The 17,994-nt window shown below is 39.9% G+C and overlaps 2 protein-coding genes across 2 annotated transcripts in view; one reads left to right on the plus strand and one right to left on the minus strand.

The window, feature by feature from the left end:
• Positions 1–17,994, minus strand: part of LOC119650265 (kin of IRRE-like protein 2) — a 435,476-nt gene that overhangs the window by 297,407 nt on the left and 120,075 nt on the right. The gene's annotated exons all lie outside the window — the stretch shown is intronic.
• On the plus strand, positions 4,298–17,391 carry LOC119650266. The gene is made up of 2 exons (XM_038052881.1): positions 4,298–4,446; positions 16,615–17,391. The coding sequence occupies exons 1-2, from the start codon at positions 4,389–4,391 to the stop codon at positions 16,875–16,877; spliced, it is 321 nt and encodes a 106-aa protein (XP_037908809.1). The 5' UTR covers positions 4,298–4,388; the 3' UTR covers positions 16,878–17,391.

Genomic DNA, 17,994 nt, shown 5'->3' on the forward strand with positions numbered 1-17,994 from the left:
AGCCTACATTCATCTCGAAACAGCCGTTCCAACTTTTTTTGCGACTGGGGCCCAGTATGTTTGTGGACGTATCAATGGTAATATTCTTCAGGCGATTTTGGAGATCTTTCGTTGACGCTTTATCTCCAGAATGTCTGTTTATGGCGCTTATTGCATCCATTACCCCCTTATAGGTGTTATGTGTTAAATCTCACCTGATTGTCATAGGGGATTCTGGGTGGTGTTGTTAATGAAAGCCAGAGCACCATGCCAAAAAGCTAGTGACCTGGTTCTATATTGGCCTCCCTATATGTTCTGACATTCACCAAAGTTGAGAGGTGGCGGTGTTTGATCAACACGTGGTCAATTTTGTTGAAAGTGGTCCTGTCTGGAGAAGCGCAAACCAGTTACTTTCAACAACCGTTTCGCGTGACAATGCCAACTGAATAATTCGCAGTCTTTTATCATTGGTATCATTATATATACTATGGGAGCCAACGCATCGCCTGAATACGGGCTCCGACTCTACTTGGCTATTAAAATCTCCAAGTATGACTTTGATATCATACCTGGGATAGGTTTCGAGTGTTCGTTCTCCTGCTTCGTAGAAGGTATTTGTCTCCGACGTTAATCAGACTTATATTTCAAAATTTTCCTCGCAAGCGCAGAGTGCGTAGCCGTTCGCTTATGTTTTCAAAGCCGATAACCGCTGGTTTCATTTTTGGTGGGGTGAGAATATATGGTGTAATGACTCTTCTCCAGGAAACCAGTCCATGTGCAACGCATCTCGTGCAACGCTGTTACATCAGCCCTATTGGAAATAGGTATCGACTAGCTGTTTGTCAGCTCTTTTTCTGTACATGGAGCGCACGCTCCATGAGAAAATGGGCAAATCGTTATTCTGTTTTTGTAGCCGGGTTCGCCGTTGTGTTATCATTCCAGTTCGAGGCTATTTTTGGAGCTTCATCACAAGTTGTTTTCCCTGTTCGGTTATCAGCCCTTTACCCTAACCCTAACCTAGAAAGCCAGTTGGTACAATTTGTCCTGTTTTTAGACGCGGGAGACTCGCTTTCGACCTTCTCCGTCTGCAGCTTTTCGTTAAGGAAAAGCTCCTAGCGATCACCACGTAGAGGTGGAGATAGGGTTTGGTAGTAGAGCGTTGTTTCATGAGGCGTTTGCTATGCATGAATACTAACATTAGTGCACACAACATGTTTTGTTCGATTTAATGAATAAATATAAATAATAAAACAAATAAATTTTTTATTTTCGGTTCGAGGTCCGTGAAAATGGACGGTTCCTCAAATTCACACCATACATCATCTGTGATTATTATTATTATTATAATATATCTGCCACCAGTGAGATTTGATCCGTGATCTTCCGCTATGACAGCCTAGTGCTCTAAACACTCCGGATATAAAAATTATAATAGAGCATAATTGGGACATTGAACCGCTAGCATTAAAAGAAGTAGAGTCCGTCATCAAAAGTTAGAAAATGAACATGGCGCCAAACATAGAAATCGAAACGTCAACAATGCCTCGGATAGCGGCTGACCTCAAAACGAGTACCTTCATCATTATACGCATAGCCATCGAATGCGGTGCCGAGAGTGGACAGAATTTTGGCTTTCTCTTCTTGAGCGAGAGCTAGAATAAGATAAGTTGAATATTCTGGGCCCAAGCCATGTAAGATGGTGGGACTCTCGCAAGCCAAATGATAACAGGCGCGAAGCTGATGACGGGCTATTTCAGACGATTACCATATGCTACGCTCTTTTGACTTGCGAACCGGTTTCTGACAGGATTCTGCCTGCAAGATTCCGACCCAGGTTGCCAGTGCTATACAGCAACGGACAATTTCGATATAGTGAAGAAGGATGCTTTCTACAAGTAATGGCATGATCGTGTGCTAATAACATCTTGTTCGATGAGGAAACGCGCTCTTGGCGAACGTAACGGCAACGGTGCGAGGTTTGTGGCTTTCTATCGCCTTGTCACTGGTGCCACATTGTTTTAATACAAACAGTAAGTCGATAGGGTTTCAACTGAACGACATTTTACTACTTTGCGATCAGCACTAGATTTAGGGGTTGTCTTTGGGATGTGCATAATACGACCCCGAAAAGAATCACCATTTGATGGTCGCTTACGTTCGCCTGCGTGCTGCGTCCGCCACTTCTCGAAGGGTTAGAGATCTGCGACCCTCCATGATCAACATCGACCGCTTGCATGATGAAGATGAATGAAGAAACTCGAGACTATTCATCGCTGCGATTAATTGAAGGCGTGACGTTCTCGAACTTCAATACCTACGAAATCGTGGAAATTTCAACGTAGTGTGCGCTGTGACAAATTTGGAACTTTTTATTATAGTTCTGTCTTTCAAGCTGAAAATCGGTTGCACAAGTCAAATTCTTACATAAGAAACAAATTTACATATCATATTCCCCATGTGGGGGTGTGGCACCTCCTCTCCGGTGTGGAAATTTTTTTCCAAAATAACCGCAAAAATCCATGAAATGATCAATTCCAAGAAAAATATATTTAGTGAAAATTTTTCGTAGTAGCAGTTTCATAGTAATTTTCGAGTTATTCATGGTCAAAGTTGTCGTTTTTTCATCGAAAGTGTGGGGGTGCCACACCCCCCGTGGGGAGGCGCACATCGGCGTCATATAACTTTTCTTTCTTATGCAACTCTCTACCCGGATCCCAACTTTCATGTCAATCAGTATTGACTGAAAGAATTCGGAGGTTGAAAGCTTTAATGACTGAACTATTACCCTGGTCAAGAATGCGGAAAATGCCGCAGAACGCAATAATTTCAGAAGTGTATACCGTAACACGAAAGAATTGCATTTGATCGCAAATCTTTATGGTCCTGTGAAGGACCTCAAACAAAACTAACAAAACACCTCACCATGATTTCTAACTGTATCCGCCTGTTCCGCCTATAGAAGATGAAATAGCTATTCATCATAACAAACATCATGTCAGCTGCCAATGGATTCTAACAGAGTAAAGCCGTTGGGTTTGATAGTCTTCCCCAAAAATTATTTATTGCTCTACCTGCAGTTTTTGCTAATCTGCTACTTCCCCTAGTACGGAAGTTCTGGGGATCTGAGATCTTTACTAAAAAGTGGAAGGTGGGAATGATCGCTAAAACCCCAAACGAGGGCACCCGTTTTGAGTGTGACAATTGTAGGGATAGGTGTGTTACCTGCTGCTACAAAAATATTAGCTAAAATAATCCTGGAACTCATCAGAGGAAAGTTTGATAGACAGGGAGCAGACTAGTTTTTGCTTTGGATCCTCCTGGATTGACCACATCAACACCCAGCAAATAATCTTGCAATAGTGCGCGGAAATTAGATCTTCGCTGCACCTGATCTTCGTCGATTTTGAGAAAGCTTCAGATATCGTGAGCGGAGAGTTGTGTGTGTGTTCTACGGAGGAGGGCATTTTGAAAAAAAAAGCTATTTTCGAGCCGACACATGATAGCGCAAAATATAACGTGCCAGGAATTTGAGGTTTGTCACTGGTCACGGGTTACATTTTTGTTGGCAATCGGTGACGTTCCCAATAACACTCGAAGCCTTCATCAATACCTGCCTGCATCGTAGTATCGGAGTACGCCGGCCTGATACTATCTGAAATGAAGCACCTGGCCAGCGCACAGTCCTGGTGCACGTGGGCGATGCGATCAGAAGGCGAGCGGGACAATGGACAGGTGACAAACTAAGGGTCGACAATTGTATTGCTGTTCACGCCATGCCGTGGAACTCACTGAATGGGGGATGAGTGGACCGCCTCAAAAGCCATTGACGCAGAACCGTAGACGAATATCAGCGTCTCCACTACTCAGTAGTGGGGGAGTTAAAGCGCATTTCAGGTAAATGCCAGCGTGTTTGGGTCTCGGTGGCTCCTTCATCAGGCTAGTACCTAATTAATTAATCTGTCTTAAACTACCCCTCTCTATACGGTAACTTTTAACTCTATTAATTACTCTGTAATTGTTTTTTACTTTTCCCATCCCTCTCATTTTTGCCTCTATTTTTTTTTTTTACCAAGGTCGTAGCACAGTTTTCTTCATCGTGATTTAAGGTTACCTACCTTCTTTTCACCATATGCCTTGCTACCATTGACTTGATGTTTCCAGGGTCGTCAGTTTTCCGTTTGGTGTACTCTTTTATGTATTCCTCGAATTTTGTGGTCACTAGCCTCTTAGCCTGACTAATGTACAGTTTTTCACATTCTGGACAGCTGACCTTATAAATTCCACTCATTTCTTCTTTCTTCAATTTGTCTTTGTTGAATCTAGCTTAGTCCTCAATTGTCTGTTAGTGCTTGTACTTACTACTTCGATGTTGTGTTTTGAAAACGTATTTCTTATTTCGCTCGTTAACGATGAGAGTAATGCTCGCTCTGATAGGTGGATTATCCCTTTTTGTGTTTTTAGAGTGTTGTGAGTTGGACTCTATTTATTCTATTTTGTTTCTTACGTAGTATTCTGTCTATTTCTTCCCAACTGTATCCATTTTTCACCGGTGTGTCTTTTATGTAGTTTATTTCCTTTTTGAAGCGTCTGTCAATGGTGTCACAAGCAATTTATGTACCATACTGTGGTAAGCCACCATTTTCTGTCCATATTGGTGTTTTCAGATCCTGGGTATGGTACGCTGTATGTGGGTTTTCTTTCTGAATTTGTCGAACTCGAGTTTATTGTTGTTTTATTATTGTTTATTATTGATAGGCCCAGAAACGCTAATCGTTATCTTTATTTTTCATTGGGAACGTTATGTTGCGATGTATGTTGTTTATTGTTTCCAGTGTTTTCTCGATATCTTCGTTTGGGATTATAACCAATATGTCGTCTACGTAACGTGCTCAAAATTTGGCGTGATACCCCGTTTTTCAATGTCTTCTTCTATGCTTTTCATGCAGATTTCGCTTATCAAGGGGGATAACGGATTCCCCATTGCAGTCCCTGAAGTGGTTTTGTAAAATTGGTCTCTACAGAAGAAGTAGTCCCCATTTATGCAACTGCTAATTTTGCGTAGATTTTCGCCTTTTTCCTCTCGTTAAGTTCCACACATCCTTCTGTTAGTCAGTTCTCAGTTTCCAAATGGCTTCTTTGGTTGGTATGCTCAGATATAAGGCTTTTACATCGAATGATACCAGACAGTCGCTTTCGTCCAGGTTTTTGTGTGCATCAAGTCTCTCCACTAGCTCCAAGCTATTCTTTACTGAATACTTGCTATGATAATTTCCGAGGGTGCTGATTTCTATCATTAGCCACATTGCAATTCTATAGGTTGGAGAGTTTGTGTCCGCTGTGATTTCTTGTGTCCCATCACCTTGCTTATGGATTTTTGGCTGGATCCTCATTCTCGGTAAAGACGGGTTTGGCAGTATCAGGTCTGCAATGTTTCCTAGTGTTTTCCTGTTTTCGTCGAGGGCCTTTTCTATCCTTTTTATAGAATCGGAATGAGGATTGTTTCTCAACTTGAAAGAAAATCCCATTTTTCAATTTTTCTTCAAGGGCACTGTTGTATTCATTCTTATCCATTATTACAACCGCGTTTCCTTTGTCGGCTTTCGTGTAGAAAACATCCTTTTCTCGTAATTTCTTAACTACGGGGCCATATCGGTAAGTTTTTTTTCAGAATTAGGTGCTAGCACTGATGAAAGCGGCATGTGATCTCCGAAAGAATTGCATGCGGAATGAAAATAAAAATATTTACAATATAAGGGACAATACCCTAGTTCTTTTCTTAATTTATAAATTAACTGTAAAAAAAAACATGAACATCAATATCAACTTAATATACCACTGCTCATTCGGAAGTGGAGAACGAGATCGATGGATCGAGGTGCCTGGAGGGGGGACATCGTGAAAGATGGACTGTAGAGCTTCTTCGACGACCGAAAATGTATCAGACAATTTGCGGTGTTCGACAATGGAAGAATAACAGAGTAGAAACAAGTCGGGAAACCGGAAGCTGGACGCTTCAGGTACGAAAGGTTTTGTGTATATCTTAGTACGTAGCACGTAATATATGCATATATTATGTGAGAGTATCCACTTTCGGGTGATATTGACATTCATAGTCTTCAATTTTCAAAGAAGCAACAAATTTGAGGTATTATAACTTTGTTAGTAATAGTGCAATTTTCACCAAACTTGGTAAGATCATGCTTATAGCCTATATCACTGCAGAAATTTCATGGTACTAGGATGAACTTAAGAGGGGTTTCTAACCAATTACAAAAGACTGTAGTAATATACTATTATTAACTTTATTTAAACAGATATCGGCATGGAAGGTATTTCGGAGCCCAGGCACCATATAGTGGCAGCCCCCTGATTTTTTTCAGATTTTTCGGTTTGGTAGTTTCTGAGAATGGCCTCCTTAAAGAAGTGATCACTTTCAACCTCCCGCGCTCCCCATCCAACAAATGTCAAAACTAAGATCGGCTTTGAAAAGTACTAATCGAGACCTTTAATTTGATACCCCACATGACTATATTTGTTGAAAAAACAATTTACACCCCCCTTTTGCATGTATGGGGACCCCCCTTAAATTCGCCGTAAAAGGATGTAATTCACTGTATGCATGAGCGTTCACAGTTCCCACCTTTCTACCAAATTTGGTATTAATCGCTATAACCGTCTCCGAGAAAAATGCTTGTGACGGACATACAGACAGACAGACGGACAGACAGATAGACAGTAAACCGATTTCAATTTTTTAATTAATTTTAACGGTCGCGGTTCAAATCTCACTGGTGGCGGATACGTTTGTATCTTGACTAGATGCCGGATACCAGTCGACTCAGCTGTGAATGAACACCTGAGTTAAATCAGGGTAATAATCTCGGATGAGATGAATTATTTCACAAGAAGGATGCTGGACATCATTCTGAATGTTTTAAAGTGAATTAGACGACTCTTAGGAGGCATAAAGTGCACATCAATTATTTTGGATTTTGCTTTTTGAACGCGAGGTTTACCATGTATAGGTTGGAACTGGTGCAGTTGTCATCGAAGAATAACGTGTATCACGTTCTAGCTTCGTTAGTAACATGTTAATATGAGAAGCTGTAGGAAAAAGTCATGCAAGCAATCACCAAAGTTAATACGAGTAACTGACCACTCTGTAAGATTAAGCGCTATTTGGAAGCTCCTCCTAGATTTCAACAACTTATGAATTAATTGCAATATATCCTACCACCAGGCGGACATACATATTTCACTCACATCATTACTTACATTATTAAATATTTTGAAGTCGTCGCCTGTTGAAGGAGCAATCCATTTTAATATTGCAAGGGGATGAATATTGCCTTCTTTCTGCCACATAGCTTCCAGCAGAATAACGATCTGAAGAAAGAGGTGTCTTTCTCCCTGTGTATATGTATATACGGGTAGTTTCTTATTCTCTCGCCATTGCATCTCCCACATAAAATTGCTTTTTCTGCCAACTTTTTACTGCACGAGATTTATAAAGCATTTATTCCCTATAGTATGCTGTCATATGTAACTAGACTTTGAAACATGGAGTGCTCCACAAAACTACGGGAAAAAACTTTTGGCGAAGCAAAATAGTACATTGCTCTCTCCCCATCCACCCTGCAAGTCAACATGTATATGTGTATGTAAGTACACATAAACAAATATCTTTCTCCGTATAGTTAATGACGTACGCATAAAAGCAAGACAAGGATTGGTTTATCTTCTGTGTAAATCTGAAGCAACTGAGAAATGAACAAAAAAAGGAAAAGAACACATAAAGCTATAGTCGCGAGACTAAAGAAAATATTCCTTTCTTATAGCCTTTTCGTCGTACTTTCATAGGGCAGTTAGGCGGACCCACATTCATGTATATAAATGTACATATCTTTACATACATATATAATCGCTTAAGCCAGTTCTGTTGTCATGTACAGAAAGCCCCATTGTATTTTATTGCCAGTAGACAACACACATATCTTATGCACATAATCGTGAATCTTTTTATCGTGTTTTTATCTGTACCTATACTCGCTTTGATTTCGTCGCATCCATAAACAGATTCTTCTACGAAAAAATACCTAAATGCCTAAGAAGACATCACATTCACGTACGTTTCGTCCTGGAATAGGGGTAAAGAAAAAAGCCTGAGGTGAAAGACTATCTATCATCTATTATTTGGTTAATCCATTGAAGAGGCGGCAGAGTCAGTTGGGAACGCCTTTGATATATTTATTTTTAGCAAGGTAACTTCTTGTTACGCGGAGAGTACTGCCTTCTATTAGGATGTTCACTCAAGAGGAATCATATTGCTCATGTTTCATAATAATAGCTTTGCTCACTCTTGGAGTGTTGAAAATTCGTAAATTTGGATCACTATTCGTCCTCTACATATGTATGTATATAAGTATATCTATGTAGTATGTATGTAAAAACGGTAAATACAAATATTAACTTGAAACTTTTCCTTAATATCCGGTTAAGTGAGCCGTCCGCCTTTCAAAATCAACTTAGGAAAGATATCCAAATATTTAAAGTATCTTTTCACAATACCTCCTTAACGTAGTAATACAGTGTCATGTTCGAAATTTCAATGTCATTTCATTACTTTTTTTTTATCAAGAAAAAATACACGATCGTTCTGAAATGTTCATATGAATTTAATAGAAGCGGTTTTACTTATTTTCGAATTAATCAATGCATGTCTTTTATTGCCAAAGTTAACTCCGTGAAAAAAAGCTCGTGTCTTTTGAAGGTGCATACAGCCTTCTGTGGTAGTCTGAATTCGAAGGATTGATTTTTTTCTATTCTGTAGAGGGTCGCAATGTGTGTAACCTCAATTATGAAAATATTTTTTAAAAATAACAAAACGTCAAATTTTTCAAAAAAATTTTTTAAATTCGTTGTCTTTTTTATGTCAAGTCCTTTAAAAAGAAGTTCGTTATATAAAATTAAACACTTTTGAAGTTCCACATATCGACAAGGGAGTTCAGAATCAGGGATTCAAATTTCAAATCAAATCAGTTAAGTAGTTTTTTGGGAATGCTTTCCCGAATTATTGACAATGTGGCTCCGTGGAAAATGCGCTAAAGCTTTGACAAATAGATTTTTCATAAGAACACTTACTGTTTCTAAATCCTTTCTCGTTTATTATAACAAATTCTTATTCTCTACCAGTATATATTTCTTCACGATACGTAGACCTGATTCAGCTGACTATAACAATACCAGTATTAAAGAAGCAGCGGCTACCGACTAGTTGGTCATATCTGTATCTACTGAGGTGCGTTCCATTATTAACGCTATAACTTTAAAAATCTTTGGAATTTCAATCTGGAATTTTGACAATATATATCGAAATATGTAAAGAAAAAAAATCATTTTTTCAACCCGCCACATTGTACTACTACCTGTAGTGTCCGCGTCTTCATCTTTTTCAAAAGCAGTCTAAAAGGGGAATAATGAAAAAAAAAATTTTATTTTTTAAATGCCGAAGAGTGAGTTTTTTATTCCTCATAAACCGATATTTCGAGGACCAGTTGTCCTCTTCCTCCGTGAGTTTTCGCCTAACCTGTTTATGGTCCAGCTTGTCTTTAAATACCTAAATCCAGATGGTATTGCGTGTAGCGCTTGGCCTATTTACATTGACTGAATTCATGTCCGAACAAACAAACTGATCCTACTTTCCTTTTTGTTAATGATTTTAGTTAATTTCCCCGAAAACGTATTTCGGCAGCCACTTGCTGCCTTCTTCAACGGAATTGGAATGAAATTGATGATAGGATATCCATTCCCAAATTAGTTACCAGGTGGAAAGCCACCCTTGTTTCGGCCGGACTTTTGGTCGCTTACCATTGACTTTGATGTTCAGAACAATCTTGGTAAGTAAATTCCCGTTAACGCGAATTACATGGCCATACAATCAAAGATGCCTTCCTCGGAATTTCTCTACGATCGGTGCAACCCCATATCGATTGCGGATATTCTCATTTCGGATGTAATCGAAACGTGTCACGCCACCAGTCCAATGCAACATCTTCATCTCCATTACCGCTAGCCGCCGTTCATTGCCTTTTATAGTCGACCATCACTCAGAACCATAGAGAGCGACAGGACGGACGACATTGCGGTAGATTTTAGATTTGAGACTTTCGTCGATAGGTCCATCACAATCAACACCAGTTGTGGAAAGCTCCTTCATCCAGGTTGCACTAATGCTTCATAGAGCAGTTCTCCATTGGCTGATAGCCTTGACAGGAGGTATTTAAATCGCTCAGTTATTATTATATGCTATTAGACGCTAGGAAAACATCATCTGTATAAAGCAGTGTGTAGGGCGCTGGACGTTGGATGTCCCGTGTGACGGTGTCCATAACAAGAACAACAAGAACAAAGAGGAGTGGTGGGAGGGCGCTTCCTTGATGAACACCAACAAAGACAGGAAACGATTTTGACACACCCGCCACACTTCGAATTTTACTTTTCGGATCGTGGTAGACCATTTGAACCCAACGCACGAGTTCTTCTTGCACTAGGTGTTGCCGTGGAACATACCAGATGAGTTCGTGTGGCACACAGTCAAACGTTTTCTCCTGATCCAGAAATGCAATGTAAAGAGGGCGATGCTTCTCACGGTGTTTCTCCATGAGTAACCGCGCAGCGTGTATTGCGTCAGTAGTTCCGCAGTTTTTGACCAATCCGGTTTGATTCACGGTTATTTCAACGACGAAATGTTTCATGAAAAATGTCTTATCCATTGAATTCCTTCACGTTCTACAGATAAGGCAGCATGGAAAACGTCACCGATAACGAAAAGAAATAATATTGGAGTAAGAGCAGCTCTCCAAAGTGGCGGGCGCAACACGCAAGCGAGCGCAAACCTACTGGCATATGCATTCGGAATATTACCGTGGACAAAGAACGATCTGGAAAACGTCCAGCGGTGGATACGGCGGATAATTAAATTCTGAGTTCGTCACACAATGAATAAACCTTCATCTGATATCGGAGGCAGGGGGTGTGGTTGGCATTGCGGCACAACATAAACTCGCAACGCGCTTTTTTTTGACAGCAAGTTGCAGCTGCGTACCTTGCATGTGGTTTCTTGGAAGGATCGATCCTTCATTCCTCTGAGTAGTGTGAAGTCAGACCAAAATCGAATTGATGAATTGAAGTCAAAGGCAATGCACGGTAAACATGCATTTTTTCTGGCAGCCATTTGTCAAACAGATGGCTGTGTGCTGCTGAGCTCTTTACTGAAACGAAGCAAATTATGTGTGTCATTCAGGATGATGAGTTCGCCGTCCGTGCTTGTCGACAGCTGATAATGAAGAAGATTGTGGAGTACTACCAGTGCAGGATGTGTGGATCGGCATTAGAAATCCATCCATCCTGCATCAATTAAAATCGATCCAATATTTGTTTGCCTTTCACACTTGATTTGCTCAAAAACTGCTAAATAGATTTTTACGAATTTCGGTAAGAAGGGGTGGTCTGTGAATCCCTTTACATATAGGCAGTGGAGCCCACCAAATATGTTAATGTGGGATATTAAACGAAAGGGCTTGATTAGCACTTTTCTTCTTATTTCTGATATTGGGTGAAATATAGGGGAGTGAGGGCTAAAAATGAGTGCTCGAAAGGTGAAGCAGGTCTCGTTCTCAGAAGCAACCAAAAAAAAAATCACAGTGGTGCATCTCTACGAAATGTAGGCTTCAACATACATCCGGTTCCGATATCGGAAAAAAAGCTAATAATAATATATTTTCACATTTTACAAATTTACGCGGCAACCCCCCTTAACTTGATCCTAGAAGTACAGAATACAAGGGATAACATAAGGCAGAATTTGTTCAAGTTTGAAGAAAATCCAATCGTTATTCGCAAAGTTATAGAGGGTCAAACTTTTTGTGAATATTGTGCATTCTACAACGTATATGACGTCATCATCACATATCAATTCGTGAATATCACAACAAGTGAATGGATGGTGGTGGTGTTTTAGTTTTTTAGTCTTTTGTATATCAATCACTCCAGACGTGCTAATGAAGTTTGCGGGCACTGTCTAATTCAGATGGATATATTTGTACAGGGTGCGGCAGCATAACTTCCTTTTTTCAAAACTCAATAAAAACTATTGTATGTATCGGAAAATATTTTTTTAATTCTACATAATGTAGGTACATGTCTAAAGTTTTTATTTACATTGTTTTGAAGATCAAATCTGTTAGGTGACGTCCCCCATTCTCCATACATTGCGTAAACCGATTTCTGGCGTTTGTCATGACTCTTGTTAGCATAGCAGGTGTTATGTTGGCAATTTCTTCTTGGATGTTGGTCTTCAAATCTTGTAGGGTTCTTGGACGGTTCACATAAACACGGGATTTCAAAAAACCCCATAGAAAATAATCACAAGGGGACAGATCGAGAGTGCGTGCCGGCCATTCCAAATCGCCTCTAATTGAGATAAGGCGCTCTGGAAAGTATTCCCTCAAAACAGCCATCGATGCTCTTGAGGTGTGTGCTGTTGCACCGTCTTGTTGGAACCAAGTGTCCCCCAAATCCAAATTTTCTAGCCGTGGGAAAAAAAAATCTGTAGCATGTTTACATACCGGTCCGAATTCACTGTCACTGTAACCTCATTTTCCTCAAAAAACCAGGGACCAATAATTCCAGCTGAGGAAATTGCACACCACACTGTGACTTTGGGTGAATGCAAAGGCTTTTGATGCAATTCTCGAGGGTTGGTGTCAGCCCAGTAGCGCATGTTTTGTTTGTTAACCGACCCACACAAATGAAAATGGGCTTCATCGCTAAAAAAAACGACATCAAGAAGAAGCTCACACGCGTTCATCCGAGAATTGAAGTCACGTTCTGAAAGTTCCTGCACTATCGCCATCTTATAGGGATGAAAATGAAGATCATCACGAAGAATTCTTCTCACAGAACGATCGGATAGTCGAAGGGCAGATGCGTGTTTGCGCGCAGAACGCCGTGGCGATCGCAACATTGACGCTCTCACTGCTTCAATGTTCTCAGGTGATCTAACGGGCCGAGGGACTCCAGTTCTTCCTTTTGTCGCACTTGCAGTTTGTTTGAATGTAGTGACCCATGTAACAATTGATTTGCGGTCTGGGACGGGAGCCAACGGGGTTAAATTAAAGCGATTCCGAAATGCACGCTGTGTTGCAATAACCGAACATCCGCTTGAAAAGTAAATCTCAACGGCAAAGGCACACTCCTCACTATTCCAACGCATGATGGCGACTGAACCGTGTCGGGACAAAATTTTACAGTATCCCGTCTTGAACGAGACCACTAGCGCTCCGCTATGACATCAACTAACTGAGTGGCGCGCATTTTAAAAAAGGAAGTTATGCTGCCGCACCCTGTACATTAAACCACCGGTATTCAATATACTATATGTGTAGATATGTGTACTTTTGTGCACGAAGTAAATCGGAAATATGGGTAGGATTAATTTATATATTTATATATGCATGGATATGTACAGTATTCGGTAATAGGCAGTTTGTTTGATTAGCGTGAGGGTAATATGTTTGACTGTCTGGAAAAATATGAAAGAATATGTTGGATTTGTAGCTTTATACGGATAAAAAAAATTTGCGTAAGAGTTTCTCACATAAGATTAACACAAAACCTTTAAATCCAAAGCGCGAGCTTCCGGTACTCCGTCTTGTTTTAAGTAAATTGCATCGTTCGAGCGTAGCTGCTTTTCACTTTGAGCTAGTATTAAATAAACTCCGTCATCTGCCGAGATACATGAGAGAATTAGAATCAAACTATTTTCCCCGCAAAGAAAATGAGATGCAAACGGAAATCTTTCAAAAAAAGTAGAGGAGATAGCTCTCTATAGGCCCTCTAGAACTAAAATTTCTTCAACCAGAAGACCAAGCCTTTTTCCATGAGCTGAATAGGAAAGCATTAATGGCCGCAATTTTACTTTTTTGATAACGCAAAGCAGCCAGCTTTACCCTGACTATGCTATCATAGGCGACTTTAAAGTCGATGAATAGATGGTGCAACTGATGTCCACATTCCAAGAGCTTTTCGATCGCTTCCCGCGCAGAAAAAATTGGATCTGTTTTGCCTGGAGTGAAGTCTCTTTGGTATGGGCCAATGATGTTCTGAGCGTGTGGGGCTATCCGGTCTAGCGAGATAGCGGAGAATATTTTATAGATGGTACTCAGCAACGTGATACCTCTATAATTGCTGCACTGTGCGATGTCTCCCTTTTTATGTATAAGACAGATAATGTACTTTGCAGGAGGCAATGTGGTCAGCATTGCGTTCGACCGGAATTATTACCCTGATTTGACTCAGGTATTCATTCACAGCTGAGTCGGCTGGTATCCGACATACAGTCACGATAACAAATCTCCACACAACAACAACAAATCTCATTCACAGCTGTGCCGACTGGTATCCGACGTCAAGTCACGATACAAATTCCACTACCGCCAGTGAACATACGACAGCCTAATGCACTCACCACTGAGCTATGCGGAAATGACAAATTGCTATGGAAAATTTCCATCCCATACTCAGTACTTTGATGAGCAACCAACAACATCAAACAGCATTGGTCAAACGGGAAGAATAAAGATAGGAGACTACAACTTTGAGACCGTTGATAATTTCTCCTACCTAAGGTCGAAAATCATAACCGATAACAGCTACGATGATGAAATCCGCGCACGGTTGTTGGCAGCCAACAGAGCTTATTTCAGCTTAAAAAACTGTTTCGTTCCAAACGTCTCACCATAGGGTCAAAGCTCTTACTGTACAAGACTATGATCTTGCCAGTCCTCATGTATTCCTCGGAAACTTGGGTTCTTAGCAAGAAAAATTGCAAATTCTTCGCCGCGTTCGAGAGAAGAATACTCCGAAGAATTGTTGGCCCTCTAGATGAGGATGGACGATTCCGTAGCCTACATAACGAAGAAATCTATGAGCGATACCATGACCGTCCGGTTGTGGATAAAATCCGGCTCAATAGGTTACGGTGGGCGGGCCACTTAATCCGTATGGATGAGCATGATCCCACCCGGAAAGTCTATAAGGGCAATATCTATGGTAGAAAAAGAAGCGAGGCAGACCCTGCCTGAGATGGAGCGATGGTGTAGGTCAGGACGCCAGGCATCTTTTAGGGATATCAAATTGGTGGACCTCGGGTCTAAACCGGGATGTCTGGAGTTCCTTACTAAGGCAGGCCTAGACCGAATGCCGATTGTTGCGCTGTTGCTGATGATGAATGTATTTGCGCGTGATATCAAATCGAAGGTCTCGATTAGTGCTTTCACAAGCAGATTTTAGCTTTGACGTAAATTGCAAAATGAGTAAGTGGAGGATAAAAATGTGCAAACTTAAAGTGAGCCAGGAATCACTTTCAGAAACTACTCAACCCAGAAATCTGAAAAAATCAGAGGCATGAAATATATGAAATCTTGGCCTCAAAATATATCCCATTTCCATATCTACCCAAATAAATTTAATAATAGTATATCACCAAAATTATTTGACTGAAAAAATCCCCTTAAGTTCATCCTAGGTTAACTAAATGCAACAGCATAGAGGCCAGTAGCACAATACTGCAGAGTTTCGTGAGAATCTGGCTATTAGTAGAAACTACTTCTTCCCAGCTTTCTACGCCTTTGCCGCTATTAGGTGAGCCATTTTTAAGATTTGGCGAGAAACAAACCGATTCAATGTTTGTCACACCCGATTTACTCGGAGATAGCTGAGCGTATTGTCACAAAATTTAGTGGGAAGATGTGGTCTGCGAATTGACATTTGATGAGGTCCCCACACATGCGAAAGAAGGATGCAACATTTTTTTCAGTGAATATGGCCGCGCTCGGTATCAAATGAAAGGGCTCAATTAGCACTTTTCCAAACTGCCAACTGATTGCAAGTGAGAGAGAGCAAATAAAAAGCTAACAACAACACATTAAAACCTAATAAAATTTTAACAAAATGATTCATACGACATATAAGTAAAGCTTTTGACTTTTCGAACTTCAATTTGAGATCAAAATGCAAAAATTCCAGAGCGAAATTCGTGTTCCTTTAGATTTAATGAGCTTAGGCTCAGGTTCGATCGCTCAGGAGAGGGCCTCTTTATGTCCTTACGTAATCTTGTGGTGCTATGAAAATAGCGTATTTATAATTCCGCCAGCCCCTGCGACAAGTGCATTTGTATTTGTTGTAACTGTATTTTGTTCGTAATTAAGAGTGGTAGATGTCTTCATATCTGAAAGGGGATTTTTTCACCAATTTTTTTTCGAACACGTTTTCCCAAAATGACGTATGAAAAACGTCATTTTGGGGATTCGCGGGAATTCTAGCTCAAAAAGTAATAAGTCCATCAATATGAAATTTGGAAGTATAATTCCTTACGAAATTACGAAGAATATGAACCGTTAGATTGATGTCATATTTTAAGGGTGCTCGTTTTTGCATAAGTAGTGGTAAAGTGTGGTGAAAATTGAAATATTTCTTTGAACACCAGTAAAATTTCTGATTTTTATTATTTTTAACTGCATTTAGGTTCATATTCTTAGAAAATAAGATAAAAATGTAAAATTAAAACCTTTTTAGTTTCAGATAAAAATTGGATTCGCTACACGTCCTGCAGCAGGAGAACTCGAGCTACGACCTTCAACGGAATATTTTCGCGTAACTCCTTTGTCTTTGACTTAATTTTTTCAAAAAAATCGTGGAAAGTTGTTCGGAATATGAATAATCCAAATTTGATCGAATTTCAACTAATTCTTCCAACTGACAAGAAATCTGAAAAAAAGTACGTGAAAAAAGACTTGTGGTTTCCGCCCTTAAGTGTCAATACAGCTTGTGGTCTCTGAATAATTATCCAATTTCAACGGAAGGATGGAAAATGCTTAAACTGTCTCTGCGGTCCCAGTTTTATTGAAAAATACCAATTGTTAACCGGAGGCGGTGAATAATTGAAGGATAAATGCAACGTCAGCTTTGAATTCCCCGAAGGATACTGAAATCAGAGAATTACAACACATGCGATTTTCCTAACGATTTTCGGATGTTACAATCATTTAAAATATTTACAGGAATAAATCTAATGCACTCCTATATGAATTGGGTGAATTCATTTGATGTTCGCACCACCAAAAGCTGTAATATGGTGTTTTTGGAATTCGCGTGCTCTTCATTATCCTGGCACCCTACGTCCGCCTTCGATTTATGTTTAAATAACAACAGTGGTCGGCAACTGTCGCCACGTGTAAATGAAATTTCAAACGGTAATTGCAAAAATGAGAACGTGTTCCTGAAAGTGTCGGACAAATTGTCAAACAAATTAAATTCTGTGAGTTGATTTAATTTCAACTATGTCAAATGCGAATGCCGTGCATGTTTCACAAATAGACATAAAACAACAGCAAATAGACAAAATTCCAGGAGAGGGGGAGGGGGAGGGTGAAGGGCGTTGGGTGGGACCAATTCAAAATGAGGATTTATGTGTGAGGTTTGTAATTGGGCGAATGTTTAAATGTTCTATAAATCTTCTGGATTATGGAAGTTATATAATCTTTGGTATTTGGATCATTCCGAAATGAATGGCAAATTAAAAGTTTTAGTACCTTTGGCGAGAGATAAACCGCTGTTTTAGGGTTTATTCGAAAGTTTTATGATACCGCTGTGAATGCGATATCCGACCGACTCTTAGTGATTATGTAGGCTTTCAATTATTTTTCACCACAACTATTTATGAGGCAAGGCCAAACTTCCTGTTCAAATTAATGAGAGGACCATAAAATAGGCAGTTTCAACTAATCGTTCTATAAGGATCTGGGCGAATGAATGAATTCAAACACGCTATTAACAGTTTAATTAAATTATGTATGGAGCATATGAAATATGTACTTGCAGAGTGTCGAAATTTGTAAAGGTTAATTATTTTGGCATAATTATTTCCACTTTTATCATATTCTCTTGAAAAAATTG

Source organism: Hermetia illucens, chromosome 2 (genome assembly GCF_905115235.1).
Source record: "Hermetia illucens chromosome 2, iHerIll2.2.curated.20191125, whole genome shotgun sequence".
NCBI lineage: Eukaryota > Metazoa > Arthropoda > Insecta > Diptera > Stratiomyidae > Hermetia > Hermetia illucens.

Coding starts and splice junctions, on each gene's coding strand:
- LOC119650266 (XM_038052881.1), top strand. CDS start 4,389: ATGAGAGTAATGCTCGCTCTGATAGGTGGATTATCCCTTTTTGTGTTT. Junction 4,447..16,614: donor TTTTGTGTTTTTAGAGTGTT/GTGAGTTGGACT, acceptor AAACCTTTTTAG/TTTCAGATAAAAATTGGATT.